Source organism: Cololabis saira, chromosome 9, assembly GCF_033807715.1.
Source record: "Cololabis saira isolate AMF1-May2022 chromosome 9, fColSai1.1, whole genome shotgun sequence".
Taxonomy (NCBI): Eukaryota; Metazoa; Chordata; class Actinopteri; order Beloniformes; family Belonidae; genus Cololabis; species Cololabis saira.
In genome coordinates this window covers 36,991,991-37,010,271 of record NC_084595.1, presented here as the reverse complement: position 1 = coordinate 37,010,271, position 18,281 = coordinate 36,991,991, and the positions used below count along the sequence as shown (strand labels likewise).

Genomic DNA, 18,281 nt, shown 5'->3' with positions numbered 1-18,281 from the left:
TTGCGGCCCATGTCCACGAAGTTGTGCACACCTTCAAGTGGAGATAGGTGTTTTGGATTGGAGGGAAAGTGGAGCGAATACGATCACGGCTGTGATGTTGACCACAGAAAATTTGATATTCAGCATGTGTATGCAGAGACTCTGTGTACGGTTGGTCAATATGTTGAGTCTTTGAAGACATATTTTTAGGTAAAAGGTAAAATTATATTAATGAAGTGGAGTTTGCACAGGCCAGGCCCTAATACTGAAAATATTGTCAGGGTTTGACACTTCCCCCCAGTTTGTGAGTTTCAGTTCTGTCCCTCCTGTGTCCCATTGGCCCTGATTGTCTGCACCTGTGTCTCGTCCTGTCTCGTTATCCCCTGTGTATATCTGGTCTTGTCATTCCCTTGTTCCCTGTCGGTCCGTGCTGTTTGTTCCCTGCATGTTTGAATAAATCCTGAAGTCCTTGAAGAACCCCTGCCTCCGGCCTCCCTCTCTCCTGCGTTTGGGTCCTCAGCAAACCGCATCCTAACAGAACAGACCGACCAGATGGACCAAGCGGGAGAGCGCCTCACGCTGCTGGAGTTCTTCTGCCGAGGATCGGCCAAGAACATGCGCTGGGCCGAGGAGGAGTATTGGGACCCTTTTTTGGGAACACGCCTGGCTCTGGGTGGGCCCAGGAGCCTGCAGGACCAGGGGAGACGACGGCGACGGCGTCGGCCCCAGCCCCAGCCCCAGCTTGCTCCAGCTCCTGCTCTCGTTCCTGCTCCGGTGATGGTCCCAGTCCCCCCCCAGCCAGCGCCGAGGACCCGGGTCCCCCCCCCCCCCCCCGAGTCTCCGTTCCTGCGGCGGTCCCGCCCGTCTCCGTTCCCGCGGCGGTCCCGCCGGTCTCTGTTCCCCTTTCTGAGGCGATCCTGGATGGATCTGCCCAGCCCCGAGAACGGCCCTCTGGCCGGTGTACCTGGTCCCAAGTCCGGCTCCGGGGTTGGCCCCCTGAACTGACTCTCCGGTTGGCCCGGCCCCGTGGGCGTCCTCCGGAGCTTTCTCGCCGGGCTGCCCGGCCTCGAGGACGACCCCCAGAACTTTGCCCCCCCCCAGTTTGTGAGTTTCATTTCTGTCCCATTGGCCCTGATTGTCTGCACCTGTGTCTCGTTATCCCCTGTGTATATCTGGTCTTGTCATTCCCTTGTTCGCTGTCGGTCTGTACTGTTTGTTCCCTCCATGTCTCCTGTGGTTTTTGGATGTGTTGTCTGTGTGTGGGTTGGTTTTTTTTTTTTTTTTTTTTGAATAAATCCTGCTTTTTTTTTTTTTTTGAGAACTCCGGCCTCCCTCGCTCCTGCGTTTGGGTCCTCAGCAAACCGCATCCTAACAAATATCTATTTCACAAAAGGAAACTATATTTTTTCACTTTAGGTTTTTGAGGTGCTTTTATTTTATATCTTTCAATGATTTTGCATGCCCTGTTAATACCATGAAGGTTAAAGTTAATAAACGTGGTTCCATGACACTGTAAATTTGGCTCATGTTGACTTGATGTAGAACTGGCTTTGTAATTTCTGTACAACAAAAAGATAGATATACAGACATGCTGTATACTTAATACTCGTGTTTTTCTCTCATATTTGTATGATAGATAGCAGCTCAACAGGGGGAGTACTGGTTTTCTGCCAATCCTTGCTAGAGAAATGCTGCTTTGTGGTTCTGCGCATGCGCACAGTGGATTTTCAAAGTTTGATTGGCACGTCCATGATTTCTTGCACAATGTAAAATGGATAATATGGGATGTTGAGTATTTGATCCTTCAAAATACACTACCCATGACATGAATTGCATTACAATTTGTGAATATTATACGATTTTATCGCTTTATTTGATATTCATTCAGTCATTCGCCTTTATTTAACCAGGCAGGTCATTAAGAACACATTCTTATTTACAATGGTGGCCTGGCAAGAGACAAGGACCACTTGGGGGGGGAAAGGAAGTGGTTTAAGGAGTAAAACACAGTAAAATTCTAGCTCTACAAAAAGGTAGAAAACCATTAGGTAGCATGTTTTGGCAAAGCAGCAGAAATTGGCAGAACACAGGCACTTATTTTTTTTCACTTAAAGCACTTCTGCTGAGACAAGTCTTTTAATCCTTAATATGTTTAGTTGATAATAGGCCAACTTCACTACTGTCTTAATGTGGCTGTTAAAATTCAGGTCTGAGTCCAGAACCACTCCCAGATCTTTGGCTTTGGTATTTGTTTTTACCTTTATTGCTTGAAGTTGAGCGGTGACTTTTAATCTTTCTTCCTTGGCTCCAAATACTATTTTGTATTTGTCTTCATTCAACTGAAAAAAATCCTGGCATATCCACTCTTTAATTTGATCAATGATTTATTGTTATATAAATTTGTGTCATTTGCATAGTTATGGTAACACATTTTGTTTTCTTTTTTATAATTTGAGCGAGTGTGAGCATATAGATGTTAAACAACAAAAGGCCCTTCGAACTGAACCTTGAGGAACTCCACATGTTATTTTTTTATTAGCTCAGATTTTTTTAGTTACTTAAAAATACAAAATATTCACTGTATTTTAGATAAGACTCCAACCAGGTAAGTGCTGTACCACACCTGGTTCTTAACCCAAGACTGAAATATTCCCACTATCCGTATTGGAGTGGATGCCATTAAGGACCTTCACGAGGTCTGTCTTAAAGCTGTGGTGCAGGCAGAAACTTCACTGGAAGACATCAAAAATAGTTATTTAGTGTCAGGAGGTTATAAATCTGTTGAAAAAGAGCCTTTTTCAGTGATTTCACTAAGAAAGGGGAGGTTCGATAAGGGCCTACAGCTGTTCATGAGTGACCTGTCTAGACTGTTCTTTTTAAAAAGTGACTTAATGATGGCTGTTTAGCCACTGAGGAAAGATACTTTGTGGGAGTTGAAGCTTTGAACCAGAGTAGACTTGACTCGTGTGCTTTCACTGCATGGAAAAAACGCCCACAGGACTCCGATGTAAAAAGATTAAACAAAAGTAGATTTATTCCTTAATTTACACAGCATCTAGTTACAGGAGTTATCCTATTCCAAAGTTTTCCAAAAGAAAAAGCACTACGGTAAGAAAACTGTTTGGCTCTATCCCAGGGGTCGGCAAGTCAGTTTGGCCTCGGGCCAATTTTTTTCGGAGCAACTGAATGGTGGGCCAGAACATCACATCAATCAGGCGAAACACGTTTTTTTTTCTACTAAACAAAACTTTTTTCCCCTTATCTATAGGCTACTAGTATTAATATACTAATATATCTCGTACAAAAAAGTAATTTAAGAAAGTCATTAGTTTAAATAAAGTAACTTGAATTTGCTACAGACTGTTATTAGTGTGTTATTACTGCTTTAGCGCTACTCTGTGGCTGCGTTATGAAACCGCTTATAAGTAACTTGGTGATAATATTATTTTCTGCCAAGCTACTAACAAATGCAGTCCTCCTTTAAAATACACAGAACGACATTAAACACATGAAAAACCCATGACGCACCTATGAACAGTAGCACAGCGGAGAGTCAGTACGTGCACACGGAGCAGCAGGCTCTCCTGAAGCGAGTGAGAGGATATGCAAATGAGGCGGATTTTCTGACGTATTTTTACACATATAATGGACGTTTTACCATTTAAAAGACCAACAGCAAAACTCAAGGTAAGTTATCAGTTGTATTTTTCACAGTTTAAACCACAACAAATACGTCTTACCATTTCAACAGCTTCAGGAGTTTTGCCGGGAGTCTGTGCTACGTCACTCCTGAATATTTGTGTGCACCTCTAATTAAGACCCCCTATGCTACAGGTGACAGGGAACTATACAGAATTGTGTGCGTCCGGAATCATGAAGATTCTACTTTTATTTTATTTTATCTTTTCTAAATAAAGGCTTTGAATTCTCTATGAAATTGTCGTTTTTGTTATAGTAAATAATAGAAAAAAAATTATCAGATTTTCAATGTCATCTGGCGGGCCAGATATTATTGGAGACGGGCCAATTTTGGCCCGCGGGCCGCCAGTTGCCGACCACTGCTCTATCCTAACAAGCCTCAACTGCATCTGCTCCTTCTGCTCTTAAAGCGACAGTAACATGAAAGCAACTCTCAAAGCATTTACAAAAACAAGCTTTCTTAACCTCTCTTAAATTAACATTTTAATAACATTTTACCTATTTTAATGATCTATTTATTCAATGAAATTAACTATTTATTTATTTTAACATTAACTAATAAACCAACAAAAATAAAGTAGAAGCACCTAAATCCCACTTTGGCTCCCACATACCGGCCCCGAATTGTACTCTTAACTGGAGACAATTACCACAATATATAAACGAGGAGCCATAAATTAAAGTGTTTTTGACTTAAGTAGTCTTTCTTTCCATAACTTGAGGATTTTCTTCACTCAGCCTCCTCGAGAAGACAAAGCTTTGTAATCGGCCTATCCAGTGTACTGGTCTTAGTCCTTATACGGACCTGCCGTATCTGTCCATACTTATCAGGGATGACCTGGATCACTTTCCCCATCACCCAGGAGTTGCGTGGTGCAGTGTTGTCAACGACCAACACAATGTTTCCCATGACAAAGTTGCGAGATGGGCGGGACCACTTGTGACGTTCTTGTAGCAGCAGTAGATATTCTCTTGTCCACCGTTTCCAGAACATGTCTGCCATGTACTGGACCTGTTTCCATTTCCTTCGGGAATAGAGATCCTGCTTGTCACATAGGGCTGGTGGGAGAGATGGCTTTGTCTTGAGGAGCAAAAGATGATTAGGAGTAAGTTCCTCTAGATCGTTAGGATCATCAGATGCCTTAGTTATAGGACTGATGAGGACTAGACAACTTCAAGATGGTTTCCACACGATTAGCAACGAATGTGCGGAATCTGCTTGTTCTGTTCCTGATGTACTTCTGCACCGTGGTGCTATCTTTCCAAAATACAAATTCTTGAAGTTGGAGGTGAACTTCCGATCTTAACAGTTGGTCCATGCGTGCAGCCATAGTAGCTGCAGTGAGCTCCATGCGAGGGATGGTCATGGGCTTGAGTGGAGCCACTCTAGCTTTCCCAATGACGAATGCACAATGTGCTTCGTTGCTGCTATTCCTCTGTAGCAAGTAGCTCACCGTTCTGTAACCTTCTTCGCTGGCATCAGCGAAATGATGCAGCTGATTAAACACTGCTTCACCAAAACCTGCGGGCTTGAAAAACCTAGGAATGCTGACGTTCACTAGCAGTTGTATTTCAGCCTTCCAAGTGGACCACTCATGAGCTAGCTCTTCAGGTATCAGGACGTCCCAGCCTATCTTTAATCTGCAGAGCTGTTGTAGAATTATCTTTGCTGAGAGCACAACGGGCGCCAAGATACCCAATGGATCGTAAACTGAGCTCATGAGGGAGAGAATATTTCTCCTGGTGGCTGCTTTGTCTGGCAAGATGATCTTGAACCTGAAGCTGTCAGACTCGATACACCAATGAACTCCTAGAGCTCTCTCAATAGGAAGCATATCCCGATCCAGGTCAAGGTCTTTAACCTCAGTTGCTCTATGTTCTTCTGGTATAGCAGACAGCACGGCCCTGCTATTGCTGATCCACTTGACGAGCCTGAATTCACCTTTTTCACACACAGCTCGTAGGGTGTGATACAACGATACTGCCTTCTCTTCAGAGTGGACTGATTTGAGACAGTCGTCCACGTAGAAGTTGTGGAGCACCGTGTCAACTGCCTGTGCATTTGATAGCGTTCCGCTGTCTTCAGCACATTTTCAAAGGGCGAAGTTGGCACAACTTGGAGACGAAGCTGCACCGAACAAGTGCACCGCCATCTTGTACTCCACTGGCTCCTGAGTTATGTCACCTGATGTCCACCAGAGGAACCGGAGAAGGTCAGAGTCCTCATCAGGCATCTTTACTTGATGGAACATCGCTTCCACATCGGCCATGACTGCGACTTCCTCTTGTTTAAATCTGGTTATCACCCCAAGGAGAGTGCTGGTGAGATTTGGTCCCTGCAACAAATGTTCATTTATAGTAGTGCCCTGGTATGACGCTCCACAATTGAAAACCAGTCTAAGCGTCTTTTTCCTCGGGTGATACACCCCATGATGTGGCAAGTACAATACGCGACCATCGTCCCGGCTGATGTCCTTGTCAGGTACATTCACAGCATATCCCCTTTTGATAATTCTGTCCATGAATGCTGAGTACCCTGAGTGGAACGCTGGGTTCTTCACAAACTTCCGCCTTAAGTTCAGAGCATGTTGCTCAGCTACCTTTCGGTTGTTCGGCATCTTCAGTTCTTTGTCTCTCAATGGCAGAGCAATGCTATAATGTCCATCCACAAGTTTGGCTGACTGTGTGACCATGTTAAGAAACTGACGATCTTCCCTAGACATCTCCAGCTTGTCACTATGGTTGTACTCAGGGAATTCACACTGAAACTGTTGATTCCAGAGTTCCTCCAATCGGTACGTTCCTCCCAGTACATGAGCTACTCATGTGACCCCTCTTAAGACAGCTGAAGCACAAACCTTTGGCTCGTACAAAGTCAATCTCGTCCTTATGCAGAGAATTTTTCATTTTCTTGCATTGTTCCATTGAATGTTCTGCGCCATGACAGAAAAGACAGGGTTTGGCAAATGCGTACGCTTGGCTGTCATTAGCTTTACTCTTTGGCTGGTCTACGGGCCTCTTTGCTTCATTGCTTGTGATAGTTGCTTCTGTGACGAAACCTCTCCTGTTGTCACTTGGCCGATGCAACCTCTCACTCATCTGACCTTTAGCTGAACTCTTTGAGTCTCCAAACAGTGGATGCAATGCTTCTTTTGCTTGCTTGTTAATGAACTCCACCAAGTCTTTGAACTTTGCTCTGCGACAATCGTAGTCCTGAATTCCACAGACCATGCTTCTCCATCTCTCCCTCAATTTATAGGGGAGCTTGGCAATGATAGCACGCACGTTTACTGAATTATCGAGCTCTTCCATGTACTCCACATCAGACATCGCATTACAACATGCTGTTAGATAAAGTAAAGCAGAGACGTATACAAACTCTAGAAGTTCTGAGGCCTTACAATGTGCAACACTTTTAAAAAACTCTATCGAGGCAACAAGTGGTGGAGTTCAGGTGGTGTATGATGTCATCCAGGTTGTTGTGAGCGACTGGACAAAATTGTGTCATGGTTTCTCTAAGTAGACCCAGGTCAGTGTCTTCCGCCTGGCATAGGAGCACTGACTGACTGATTTTCTGAATCTTGTCAGTAAAGAAAGAGGCTTGTTGCAGGCACGGTTGGATAGAAGTGCAGGGTCCACTGACTCGGGGGGGGTTACTCTCATTGAGTAACTGTATTCATCAAATCAATGAGTGGATGTGCCAGAATTTTCTCCAGCTAAATGCAGAAAAGACAGAGGTGATCATTTTTGGCCCTAAAAATGCAAGGGATAAGATCAGCGCTCACATTGGCTCCATGTCTTTTGAAAACTACAAATCAAGCCAGAAATCTTGGTGTAATTATTAAGACAGACCTGAACTTCAACAGCCATTTAAAGTTTATCTCTAAATCTGCCTATTACCACCAGAAAAACATTTCTAAAATTAAGGGGTTTCTGTCTAAACAAGACATGGAAAAACCTATTCATGCATTCATTTTCAGTAGGTTGGATTATTGCAATGGCATCTTTACAGGCCTTAACAAGAAATCAATCTGGCAGCTGCAGCTGATCCAGAACGCTGCCAGAGTCCTTACAAACACCAGGAAACTGGACCACATTACACCGGTCATGAAATCACTACACTGGCTTCCAGTGAGTCAAAGGATAGAGTTTAAAATCTTACTGCTGGTCTACAAAACACTGAATGGTCTTGGACCAAAATGCATGCTGGATCTGTTAGTTCCTATGAAGCTCTCAGACCCCTGAGGTTCATCTGGATCTGGTTTGTTGTGGTTCCAGAACCAGAACCAAGCAAGGTGAGGCAGCGTTCAGTTATTCTGCTCCTCACCGGTGGAACAAACTTCCTGTAGACCTGAGGTCTGCTCCAACTGTCATCTCCTTTAAATCAGGCCTAAAAACATTACTGTTTACTGAAGCGTACTCTTAAATTAAATACTTACCTGCTGTACTCTACTGCCCTTACTTTTTAGCAATTTGTGCTTTTTATTATTTTACCTCTTTTCTTATAATTTTATTTCATTTTATTTGTTATTTGTTATTTAGTGTTTACTTGTGTGTTGCTGCTTTTAATAAACTTGCCTTGCCTTGCCAGATTGACTAGAGCATGGAAAGGCACAAGTGTTATCATTCCTCAGCTGGAGCTGCACATTGTCATATCTGTAATATTTTGTTTGTGAAAAAGGCAGCAAAGTCATTGCATGCCTTCTCAGACAGCAGTTCAGGGGGGATTAAGGCTGTGGGGTTTGTCTGTCTACCACAGAAAACAGTGTGCGGGCATTATTACTACTACTACTACTACTGTCATTTAGCAGATGCTTTTATCCAAAGCGACTTACATTTGAGAGAACAACAAAAACACAAAAATCCCATTGGAGGGTCCAGCTGGATCAGTGCTGGGCAGACTGCTAAGTGTCCAGTTGGACACAGGTGCTGCCATGTCAGTGCTAGAATATCTTTTTCTTTTTTTTATATATAAATAAGAAAGCTACGTTTAAGAAGACACTGTTTCTATTGATGATCTCTGAAAAATATGCTTGCATTCTTCAGTTTCTGGTTATAGTTGCTCACATATGTTTATATTAATTGTAAAAAATAAAAAAAAAGGATTATAGATTAGATTATATATCAAAATGGATATATATGCTTTAGGTTTGACCAAACTTGGTATTAACCATTAATATATATGCAGACAAGGAGGAGGAGTAGACCTGAATAAACATTTCACGGGTATTTTCACCTATGTACTGTTTCTTGATGATCACTGCCTGGAAGCATCTTTAGACATTAATAAAACTCTCGGTGCTCAGGTGGTCTGTAGATGTTGAGATTTCCACTGAAGAGCCACGTATTCATATGAAGCATAGTTGTCATAAGACATTTGCTTACACTAAACAGAGCAGCTACTTTTTTATTCTGTCCAGGTTTACTCATGAAGCTGTAGTTGTTGGTGTTATCATGAGCAGCTGCTTAATGTGGTCAGTGAAGTCCAGCAGGGGGAGCAATGAGGAGGATGCTGTGGATGAGGGTGGGTCTTCATTCTTGGCTTTCAGCTAACTCCAGGGCAACATCCCTGGTATGTGTATATGTGTAAAGGGGTGTATGTTTTGCCCCTTAACACATAAGTGTGCACTGAACCAGAACTGGAAAGCCGGGTCTGAGTAATCAACTTCATGATTATCATCATAGGTTACATTTTTTCTTATTTCAGAGTTAACATTTTTTTTTAAGTCAGCTCTCAAGTCAGCTCCCCTCTTATCCCCTTTGTTTATTGATACCTGTGTTTTATTACCTTCCCTGCTTGTGCTAACTATATGCTGTGCTCTCTCCTGTTTTTCTCCCTGCTGTTCGTGCTTCCAGTCTTGGTTCTTGCGTTGATCAACTGTTGCACTGTTTGGTTCTCGCCTTCAGCTAACTGGTGTTACTGGTTTATCGGATAGTGGCACTTTATAGATAGGTGGATAAAAAGGATACACTTTTGGTTTGATAAAGGGCATCCTTTTGTCTGTCGGTCTCCTGTATTTGGATCCTTCTACGTCACATTATTCATCGGCAATAGCTATTAATTTGTCTTTTAGACTCCACCCCATAAAGATTTGTCCTATAAATGATTTCCATATTGGATTGGACCTGGCTCCATTATACTCAGGCTAGAAGACGTAATCAAAGAATTCTCTGTTTTGAGTTATTACCGGTACCTTCTTTTTATCTGCCCCTCTACAAAGTCTCATGATGAAAGCTACGCACTTTTCAGAAACTGATCCTGGTTTTAAGAGTAAATTCAGGATTCACAAAACACCTCTGATAATTGAACTTAACATAGTTAGCAATTCTTTACCTGTTATACATCGCTGATATTTCAGCTTTTGTGCATTTCTTTGTACCATCCAAAGTTACAACCCAAATTGAGGTCAAATGGAAAAAGTGCTCTGTGCAGATAGAGGTTTTAGAGCTACATATGCTTCCATTCGGGGAAGGCTTTGCATATTTCAGCGAAACAGTCTGGGTGCTGAACTGGCCTGCCGACTTTTCAGCAATTTAAAGATTTGATGTTTCATGAAATGGAAGATCCTGCAACAAGGGCCCAGGAGTGTTGAGCAGCTAGAATCCTGCATCAGGTGAGAATGAGACAATATCCCTCTCCTAAAACTCCAACAACTACTCTCCTTACTTCCCAAATGTTTATGGACAGCTGTCAAAAGAAGAAGAAATTCTACACAATGGTAATCATCACCCTGTTCTAACTTCATGAGATGCATTGCTACCATTAAATTTAAAATGAGCTCATACTTTTAATGAAACAGTAACATTTCTTAGTATGTTGCTCATGCTCTGTTTGGAATAAAATAAGGATTTACGAGATTGTCAAATATCATTGTTTTTATTTACATTTTAAAGCATCCCTATTTTTTTGGAATTGGGTTTATACTTTCTGGCTTTATTTGCTTTGTGAACTAAAGCATCCCGACCTCAGCACAGAGTGCTACAAAGAGCAGTGACATGTTGATGTTCTTGATAAGATTACAACAATGTTTAAGAACGACTTTGCAAACTCCATGAATTTGTATGCTCTTGTGCTGTGTCTTTGATTGATAAGATATGCCACAAAGAGGCAAATGGTATAAATATATTTTTATTTGGAATAACATTCCTCACTTTTATGGCAAAAACAACTTTTAATGATATTTTACAGGATCTTCTCAAGACTTTGGACGATGTAAAATGCTAGTGATGCACACATTAACACATTTTAGAGAAGTTTGTAAAGGGAACTCTGACAGTATGCTCCGTAAAGAATTGGCCAACACTGAGGATTCATGGTGAAACCTCCAGAGTATTTCATGTATGATCCGTTTAGAAATGCCGAAGGGGCAGGTATTTTCTTACACAAACATTTTAACTGCTGTACAAAGAATGCAATTCTTTTCTTTTTAATAAGCCTACGCAACAGACAGCCGAGTATTCCTTACAGACATTTCATTAAAAAATATTTGAAAAAATTGAATATTTGATTAATAACATAGGAAACAAATTAATACATATTTCCATTTAATAGGAAACAAAAGAAGCGGTTTTCAGTGTGCAATAATTAATTTGGAAAATAAATAGTTTGACGGATCGGAGCGCACAAATAGCTACTGTCTAGTTGATCCTGTTAGAGCACAAGACCTTTATTATCACATTCAGTAGTCAGTAGTCAGTAGCTCTGATCTTTATGTCTGCATGTAGTCAGAGGTGATATTGCTTCATAAAATAGCCGGGGAAAAAAGGTTTTTATATCCTGTTACGTAACCCTTTAATATTTCTATTAAAGTGTCATGGAAGCATTTAGTGATATGAAATACTCAATGTAAGGAATGCGGTCCAAATGAATGATTTATTATTGTGGTTTTATTAAAACGACATCAAGATCGTATTTATTGAGAGTTTTTGTGTATTTGATGCATCATTGTCGCTGAGCTGAACAACTTGCATAAACAACAAACGGCTGCTGTGGCAAAGCCTCAGATGAAAAGTTTGATAAGTGCAGAGGACAGGAGCAGCAGGAGGATGCTGGGAACAGCAGGTACAGCATTGTTGCACAGGTCTCCCTTGCAGCATTTCGTGGGTTTACCACATTCAGGCTCATTTCCACACCCCTTGGTCATTAAACCTGCAACACATGATGAAAATCTTTTAACTGCAGAATATAAGGCTCCAGGTTGTCAATACACCAACATATCACCTCAAGACATGTTTAGTACTATATCTGCTACCAGATTAGGTGTGAAAACTACTCACCCTCCTTTTCAGTTGTGAAACACTGGTCATGGGTAGAATCGCAGGTTACGGTCTTTTCTTTGCAGCTTTGAGGCTTGGCTCTTTCACAACTGTAGCATTGTAATCCATACACTACAAAGTAAAACAGAACACTGTCACGCATGAAGGATAAATAACCCCCCCCCATACACACACACACACACACACACACACACACACATAGAAAACAGAAAAAAGCCTGTTTTGTTGTGGAAAAATAGTAATAATATTAAACAGCTGGATTTCATTAGGGTCCTCACACCCTTGTGCTTGGGCCCTGATAACAATAATACTAATACTACTAATAATAATAATAAACAGCGCAATTTCAGTAGGGTTGTCACATCCTCGTGCTCCTGCCCTAATAATTGCCTAACCAAGGAAACCAACAGATTACATCTTTGATATACAAAACCAGTTAAGGTTTGTTCCTGTGCTTCCCTTTCCCTCAAAGGAAGAGAGGGACAGGAGAGACAATTGGAGGCGTGGGAGGGAATACTGATTGATTCCTGGACACAGTGAATCCATGTAGTCCAGGTGAGATGAGACAAAAGCATGCATAACGCCTGTAGTTGAGCAGCTGAAAGAAATTACCAGATTTGTAGCCACTGTCTCAAGCTGGATCATGCAAAACTGAACTAAATGTTTTACCTGAACATCAAAAATAAGGTCAAAGTCAAATATTACAGCTAAAACCAGCAGTTTGTTTGATATTATTTGAGAGATCGCTAAAACCAGAAAATAATAGAACTGACAGAATTTGGGGGATGAAACAGAATCTGAGGGTTTTACAGGCACGTACAGCTGAGTGTCATCAGCATAAAAATGGTCATTTACATTATGGTTGAATAAGCCAGTTTTGTTAGGAGAGACACAAAAATAATAAGCTGAGGATGTAATGGTGAACACCATCAAAGGCAGCACTCAGATCTAATTGAATCAAAGTCAAGAATTCACCGTTATCTGTCTTACTAATAAAAATAATAATAGATTACATTTATATTTCGCTTTTCTGGACACTCAAAGCGCTCACAATGGTTCCATTATTCGTTCACTCCTCAGTCATACTTGGCGATGGTAAACTACATGTGTAGCCACAGCTGTCCTGGGGCAGACTTTTCCTTCATAAATTATATCAACTGCAGAGGTCACCTTCTCCAAAGCTTTAGACAGAAAAGAGAGTTCTGAAATGAATACTTCATTAGAGACGTGCGGTCCAAATTAGGTTTTTTTTTGTAGCAGTGGGTGCACAACTGTGTGGAAAAGCTCCACAGATGAAATAAAACATCCTTTAGATAGAACACGCTGTAGGTAATGATTCTTTAAGCAACAGAGTGGGAACAATATCCAGAGTGCAGGAGGAGGATGTTATCTGGGGTACTGTCCACTCCGAAAAGGGAAATGGGTTGAAACTGTGTAAAAGTGGCAGAATGAACATGGGGAATTGAAATTCTGAAAGAATCAGCCTGGATGTTCTCTTATTTATGTATAAAATTAATTGGGACTTTATTAAGTAATTACAGTTGTTAAAGGAAGATTGTTTTTGGATATCAATTATCAGATTTTCACCCTAAACTGTTTTCTGATATATTAACATTTGAGTCTCAAGGAATTATGTTCTTCTTTAAATTTGCTGGCTTTCCATTAACGTTTGGATTTTCTACAGTCCACTAAGAGCTTGAATGTGATTATTGATCCAAGGTGTGTTATTAGACTTTTGTTTCCTGACTCAGAGTAGTGGTTCAAGATGGTTTAGAGATGTAAAATTAAAGATGTACTTTTTAGTATTTCTCATTCACATTCATAATACTTTGTTGCATTATTATTACTCACGCAGATTTCTTTACTTAATTTTGTTTTATTTACCATAGGTATTTGAAATACGTTTGTTTCCATCCCACCGTCCACCCCACCCTTCCCTGAACAACTCCGTTAGAAGCATTGCTGCAGTAATGAGCCCCATGACGACTCCTATCATGCTATTACTGTAATAACCCGCTAAAGAGAAGTCCTTGTACAAGTCAGGGCAAACAACCTCCTGCAGCAGAGGAGTGGTGTGTGCTGGCATCTGTCCATGAAAAAACGACTCATTATTTATATCATCGCTGCTGGGGAAGAACAGCCCCGACTATGGTTTGATGACTGATGTTTACTCCGTCCGGATGTGACAGGGCATTTTCAGAGTAAATATATGGGAGGGTCACCTCCACCTCCTCCACCTCCTCCTCCTCCTCCACCCAGATCCAGATTAACTCAGTGTGGTTCCCCAGGGTGACCACACTAGAAACTGCCCCCCTCCTCCCACATTTTACGGTAAAAAAGGGAAATTTACTATGGTTACAGACCATAGATTTACATGAACGTATTGCTGAAGTACATGCTCAACACTCATACTACAAATAAATGTAAGACAAGCAAACAACTAAGAGTCACACCACAGATAGACATGAGTCCACAAACACCGTACTACACCTGTGCTCCAATCAGAATGAAACTCACATACCAATGTAACACCACATGTTAACTATCATCATTTCCATCATATATGGCCTGTTTGAGGACTACATGCAAAACTATTACAGCATATCATATATGGCAATCAAACAGGCCTACTGAATGAGCTGATGTGAAGGTAGGGAACAGCACACTCACTTAAACGCAATTCTTTTTATTAGGGCCCGAGCACTTACAGTGCGAAGGCCCTATTGTATCTGTAGGAATTTTTTTTTTCCTTCACCCGACGAAATGAGGTTTTTTTTTACCCCCTAAACATGCCCCCAAAAGTCACAAAATGTTTTCACGCAAGCCAGGCCTGGCGAAAAATTGTATATTTAATGGTTTGCATTAATGGGCGTGGCCTAATGGCAACTTAAAGAAAAGTCTCTTGGCGCCATGGCCGAAACCGAACAGGAAGTCGGCCATTTTGAATTAATTGTGTCATTTTGGCGCAATTTATGCCATTTGTTCAGCAGTTAATACGGCCCGAACCGTAACGTGCACCCAGGTGTGTTATACATCAAAATGTGCGTCTAGATCCTGTGACGATTGGCATTACTTTTCTCAGTCAAAAGCGTTACCGTGGCGACGATAGACGCCAAAAAGCGCGCCCCCCCTTCATCTGATTGGTCTATATTTGATAGTTCCTACTTTCTGCCATAACATTTGAATGGTTTGACATAAAGAGTTGTGGGTGGTGTCATCGGACATGGGTTTGAGTCCTTGAACATAATTGGTGCAAATTAGCCCCGCCCTTCATCTGATTGGTCGATATCTGATAGTTCCTACTTTCTGCCATAACTTTTGAATGGTTTGATATAGAGACTCGTGGCTGGTGTCATCCGCTAAATGTCCAGGCCTGAAGAATCTACATGCAAGTCATACAAGCGCTTCCACTGCAGTACGCCTGAACTTTCACAAGGGTGCGAGGGCCCGTTCATCGCTGCTTGCAGCTTTAATTATTATTAGTATTTTTATTAAATCATTGGTTACTGCTGTACCTGTTTGCTCCTCTTCCAGCAAATATATAGAGAAAATAACAAAATATGACATATATGGTCCAGTTAGTCATTTGATTTGGTGCCCCCTCATTGGCTGGATAAACAGGCCTAACCTCCGCCTACAAAACTAGATCTGGGATCAGAAGTTTGGTTTCTCTTTATGGCGATTTGACTAGAAACTTCAGATGAAAACAAGGGAGACCTGTTTTCATGTCTTTTCTGCTTCAGACTTCGTTGTTGGGAAAATCGAAAGCCTCTCAGTGAGAGGCTTTCACTGTAAATGTAGTGTGGTTGTTTGTGTTGTGTGAGGAATGTCGGGCCGTTATTGTGCCACGTGAGGAAGGAAGTGAATATGAAAGAGACGTGTGTCCAACCCAAGTGTGTGTTGGTGTGTGTGTGAGGAGGATGGAAACTTGTGCCAGGCTACACTATTACTGAGAACATTTAATTTTGTTTTAATTCGCTCAAAATTCTGACCATCTATTTTATCCATTTAGCCTTTGCTTGAAAGATTGTGCTGCGAAAATGAAAAATGAACAGAGCGAGAAACGCGGTGAGAGGACGACAGACAGACCTTACCGTTTCAGTGAGCGACGCATGTTTATAGATTTGAGAAGTCAACCTAACGGAAACGCCTCAACCTTTTGATTTCACGGTGTCCTGACGGGCTACACGAGCTGTTCTTACCTGTGGACACGGTCGCAAACAGGATCAGAGCTCCGTAAAGCTGCATTGTAGATGAAGAGGAGCCTTGTCTTTTCCTCGCAGCTTGTGTTTCCTTCAGGAGTGCGACCACTGCTCGTGTTTTGCGAGCCTCCACCCTCCGACAGCTGACTTCTCTTCCTGCCCTCTCAGTCCTGTGCAGTCTAATGGCTGATTTATGGTTCCGCGTTACACCAACGCAGAGCTACGTGCGCGTCGCCGCCCTACGGCGTAGGCACTGCGTCGATTTAACGTGGAACCATAATTCAGGTTTAGTGCCGCAGTTGTTCCTCGGGGCCAAAGGCTTTTTTTGCTGGGTTTGATCTTGCTAGATCCAATTGCTTTTAAGAGCCTTCGTTGATTCTTTCTTATATCTCACATAAGATTTTGTTGAAAGATGTGTGCATGATGTGTCGAATAAACATCAGAATGTGGAATGATTGACAGAAATTCAGCAATTCAACCAACCCAACTCATCTTTAATTTCAGTCCCTGCACTTTAAATGCTGAACTGATTTTACAGATCCAGTCATAGGCTAATTTTATTTTCAGCCCCGAATCTATTGGTTAGTTGACCCAGCAGTTATTTTAATCCGTGCCAAAATAAACCATTTTGACCAGAAATCAGTTTTGAAATGAACATTCATATTAACTTTCATCTGAGGTAAAAAGTAAAATATCTGCTGAGCATGATATTCCTCCAAAGAAACTTTGCAGTCACAGTAAACTGTTGACTATGTCATGTTACTTTGGGAATCATAAAGGCAGAATAGGATTTGTTTTTATGAAACGGAAGAGCCCCCCACTCCTTCTCCCGTAAAACAGAGAAATGGTAGGGAGCACTCACGTTATCTTGTGAGAAGTGAAACTATCATTAACGTGATTTTGTAAAATCCCTGCTCCTCTCAGACACAACATAATCTATCAATGGATTGTTTCAAGATTCAAGATGTTTTATTGTCATATGCACATGGTTTACACACCAAGCAATGAAATTCTTAATTTGCAAAAATATCCAGAGAAAATATAAAAACACAAAAATATAAAACATAAACAATATTCCTTGTAAGATGGATATACACCCTCTAATATGTACCGGTACATACACTCATAAGGTGTATGAGTGTATGTACATATCAGAGAGTCAGACATTCCTGTCACTATGAGATGCACAGTGACAGCATGTTTGCCTGTTCAAAGGCCGCATTCAGCGTTGACAAGAGTTCAGCGGCCTGACGACCTGTTTTTACATCCGGATGTTCTGGCTTTCATACTCCTATAGCGTCTGCCAGATGGTAAACAGGGTGAACAATGTATGTTGTGGCTGATGTTGTGTTTATGTGTTTATTTAAAAGGATCCCCATTAGCTGACACCAAAACGAAAGCTAGTCTTCCTGGGGTCCAGACAATAAAATACAAAATCAAACATACAATCCCAATTCATAAAGTACATTAAAAAAAAATAATAATACAAATAAGAAGTAAAGAAAAACATCATACAAATCATATATAATTTGATGTAGGCTATTGAGCTCACAAAATCAGATACGCTATATGATGTTAAGGTGATGACAACAAATACATTCTAGTCTTTGTTTCAAATCCGCCTTTCTTTTGATGTCGCGAATCTCACCTGGAAGGATGTTCCAATATGCAACTGATCTATAAAGTACTGTCCTCTTCATAAAGTCAGACTTAGGTAAGGGTAACATAATCCGACCACTATTCGCCACTCGAGTGTTATATGAATGAATATTTGAACAAGTGGGTACAGAAGATAGTGAGAGAGACAGATTGTAAATATCTGATAGTACCTCAGCCAGCTCCACCGAGCACGTCTTCACTGCATGGCCCGGGATGTTTTCAGGGCCTGCTGCTTTCTGGGGAATCGTTCTGCTCTTATGTTACGTACCTCAGTAAAACGTTACTTCTGGAATACAGACAGAACTCCCCCATTTTCTCCTGTGAGAGACCAGAATCTCAGCCCTCCTGGAAAGAGCTCACTGACCATCTCCTGACATCTCTCTACTCTCTCTACTGCAAATAAAAGTTTTTGATAACAATTTCTGCCTTCCTGAATGTTTTCCTGGGTGTAGCCCGAAACACAAA

The 18,281-nt window shown here is 41.5% G+C and overlaps 1 protein-coding gene across 1 annotated transcript; it reads right to left on the bottom strand.

Moving 5' to 3' along the window:
• Positions 1 to 10,789: 10,789 nt before the first annotated feature.
• Positions 10,790 to 16,318, bottom strand: LOC133450654 (lymphocyte antigen 6C2-like). Its single transcript, XM_061729445.1, has 3 exons — positions 16,158 to 16,318; positions 11,956 to 12,066; positions 10,790 to 11,827 (listed from the first exon to the last, which is right to left on the bottom strand). Exons 1-3 carry the CDS (start codon positions 16,201 to 16,203, stop codon positions 11,679 to 11,681), a joined length of 306 nt encoding a protein of 101 aa, XP_061585429.1. The 5' UTR covers positions 16,204 to 16,318; the 3' UTR covers positions 10,790 to 11,678.
• Between the last annotated feature and the right edge of the window lie 1,963 nt (positions 16,319 to 18,281).

Bases quoted from the DNA above. Each gene is read 5' to 3' on its own strand.
- LOC133450654 (XM_061729445.1), bottom strand. From the start codon at position 16,203: ATGCAGCTTTACGGAGCTCTGATCCTGTTTGCGACCGTGTCCACAG. The intron at 12,067-16,157 runs GTAAGAACAGCT...TTTACTTTGTAG, and splicing joins GTTTGCGACCGTGTCCACAG to TGTATGGATTACAATGCTAC. The intron at 11,828-11,955 runs GTGAGTAGTTTT...CATGTGTTGCAG, and splicing joins TTTCACAACTGAAAAGGAGG to GTTTAATGACCAAGGGGTGT.